At 40.5% G+C, this 3,139-nt stretch overlaps 1 protein-coding gene across 1 annotated transcript in view; it reads right to left on the bottom strand.

Annotated features, from left to right (window-relative positions):
• Positions 1 to 2,092: 2,092 nt before the first annotated feature.
• Positions 2,093 to 3,139, bottom strand: part of LOC106339036 — a 2,307-nt gene continuing 1,260 nt past the window's right edge. The window contains exons 3-4 of the mRNA XM_013777868.1: positions 2,593 to 2,991; positions 2,093 to 2,448 (exon numbers count right to left, since the gene is read on the bottom strand). Coding sequence (XP_013633322.1) covers positions 2,093 to 2,448; positions 2,593 to 2,991 — 755 coding nt within the window. The remainder of the gene's footprint in view (positions 2,449 to 2,592; positions 2,992 to 3,139) is intronic.

Below are 3,139 nucleotides of genomic sequence, written 5' to 3'. Positions count from 1 at the left end.
AAAAGTACTTAACTTAGGTTTAGAAAGTGTAAAAACATCAAAACAAATGACCAAAAGGCCCCTAAAATAACATAAAAATCGTCCAAGCAAAACACGCGGAGTGACCTAGCATAGTCGCTCCAGGAGGTCACTCCCGACGCGTTTCTTCGTGTCTCGCCGTGACTTGAGCTAGTCGCTCTGGCTGGTCGCTCTGGCTGAGAGCGACCTCGGTAGGTCGCTCTGAGAGGTCACTCTGCGATGCTCGACCAGGATGGATATGCCTCTAGTAAATTGATCATAACTCCTTCATTACATCTCCAAATGACTTGAAAACACTTCCATTAGAAAGCTAACTCAATTTTCTGTGTCTCTACAAAATCTTAGCAACAGGAGATTTCTCTAAAGGCTCCATCCATGCTCATCTTTCATCTCCTTTTGGATCACAATGCTCCCAAACATCTCAAATCACCCTATGGCACACTCCAACACCAAATAAGGACAATGAATGCAAAATGCAACCTAGATATGGCTAAATCCTAATCTATATGATGAAAATGCTCATGGATGAATGGATAAAACAATGTAAATATGCAAGATATCAACTCCCCCAAACTTGTTCTTTTACTTGTCCACAAGTGAACTTTCTAGAACTCATAGGGAGAGAGGTTTGAAGTTGTGAGCTCATAGCAAAAAAAAAACACAACTAGCACACTCTCTTATTACACTCTAGCTTCTCTAGGCCTATCTCAACTCTTTTTGCTCTTACATTCATCATCAAGCATCCACACATTCAAATCAACCAACTCTCACATTCATTAAGCACAAAACATTAGGTGAATTCTTGCAAATGGTCAGTTGGTCCAAATCATTTGGTTGGAAAAGGGAAGGCTTTTATTCAAGTGATTCAAGAGGTTCAAAACATATGATCTTTAAGGTGGTTTACTCTCAAAACAAGTAGACTTGACATTGCACATAATATATCTAAGAAAGGGATAAACTCATGCTTACAATGCTCAATCTCCATTGTTCTACCCTTTTCCCAAACATACAATTACACAATCATTCCCAAATGTCAAACCCAACTCACATCTCTCACCAAAAGATCCTAAGAACTTTAACTCATTCTCCTTGAAATCTACAAGGGATTTTCTACAACCTCGAAACATTTCTTAGCTCCTAACAACTTTGCTAGCCCCTTTTTCTTCCTTTTCTCTTTTTTTTTTCTTTTCTTTTTTTTTATTTTGTTTTTTTTTCCTTCTTTTTTTTTTTTAGGTAGGAGCCAAAACTTTCATAACTTGAGCTAGAGGTTTATCTACTTATCCCAATAAGACAATTCACTCAAACACAAAGAGTCATTTCTTTTCCTTTTTCAATGCTCCCAAGTCATAATCACAACACCCACCCGCCACCTATAGCTAGACAATAGAGTGCCCAATCTAGCAAGAATGAAGATCAAGCATTGTCGTTCCCGATACTCTCAACATTATGCACATGTAAGACTTTCCGAAGAAGGCCTCACTCATCAAACAATGAAAGCTTAAAAGGAGGGAAGGGTTTTAGGAGTGGTCTACCACTAGAGTTTGTCAAAATAAGATTGGCATAAAGGATGTGACAACTCAAGTGTGTATAGCCATGACTCAGTACACAAGGGACCATGAGCAAGAAGCATTAAGTTCGTTCAGTTCAAATAAGATTGTAGTTGGCTTCAAAGACTGAGTTTCAGCAATCAACAAGTTTCAGGAAGAGTTTTCAAGGCTCGAAACATACAAGTCTTTTTGAGAGGTGCAAAAGCTACTCAGGTGCAACGTAGTGTTCTTTACAAGGTATTTAAAATCATTGTTCCCAATGCAAGTGAATGCAACCTATATGCTCTAGACTCTCCTAGAAATGCAAATGATGCAAACTAAATGATTGATTTTTTATATATGCAAATAGGTATGCAATGCATGACTCAATGAAACAACATCAAAGCAAACATGATCAAATACTTGGTACCTCCCCCAAACTTGAGTTACACAGTCTCTGTGTTGTCAAGTAGAGAAAGAGATACCGAAAAGAAGACTAATATGCAAAAGTGAAATGGTATATACAAGGGAGTGTGGTGGGTTACCTTCTATGGGGAATGAGTAGAGGGAGATGCTCCCTCCTCGTCGTCCTCAGATGGTAACACTTCAAGGTGCTCATCAGCAGGAGTGTCCATCTCTTCAATGTAGAAGGCTTGCCCGAATACAGTTGGTTTCCTCATTTTCTCCTTGATGTCAAAGTGGAGGATGTTCTCTTTACCTAAATGGAGATCAATCGTGCCCTCCTTCACATTAACAATAGCTCCTGCAGTAGCTAAGAATGGCCTTCCTAGAATCAATGGGTCTTGAGCCTCCTCACCCATCTCAAGCACCACAAAATCTGTAGGTATCTCATACCTTCCAATCTTCACAGGGAGGTCCTCTAAGATGCCCACAGGGTACTTCACTGAACGATCAGCTAACACTAGAGAGAGTCTACACTTCTTGTACTGAGTGAATCCAAGCTTCTTTGCAACAGACAAAGGCATCAAGCTGACACTAGCTCCCAAATCGCAGAGACATTTCTCAAATACCATAGGTCCAAGAGCACAAGGTAGTGTGAAGCATCCTGGATCCTCTAACTTCTCTGGAACATCAAGCCTTTGGATGATGGCACTGCACTCATGGGTAAGAATCATCATGCCTTTCATCTCCTTCTTCTTTGCAGCTACAACATCTTTCAGGAACTTGATGTATTGAGGAATCAACATGAAAGCATCGATGATGGGCATTGCAACCTGAGCTTCACTCATTTGCTTCTCAAACAGAGCCTTGTACTTCTCTTGCAACTGCTTCTTGAATCTACCAGGGAATGGAAGTTTGGGTTCATAGGGAGGAGGAACAAAAGAACTTTCACTTGCTGAAGTAACAACTTCACCATCCTTTAATGTCTTCTTCTCTTCCCCAACCTTTCCTTTACCTTGGGCTTCCAATATCTTCTCCAAGATCTCTTCATTGATCTTCTCATCAACAATCACCACTTCATCATCTATGTTGATGGCAACCCCCTCACCTAGTTTCTCAGCATCCTTTGTGAGGGTTCTAGGAGGTAACTGCTTACCACTCCTAAGGGTGATAGCTTTGGCCTCCTAGGGGTT

This window comes from Brassica oleracea, chromosome C4 (assembly GCF_000695525.1).
Source record: "Brassica oleracea var. oleracea cultivar TO1000 chromosome C4, BOL, whole genome shotgun sequence".
NCBI lineage: Eukaryota > Viridiplantae > Streptophyta > Magnoliopsida > Brassicales > Brassicaceae > Brassica > Brassica oleracea.
Note: the sequence above shows the minus strand (reverse complement) of the source record. Positions and strands in the feature narration are given on the sequence as shown.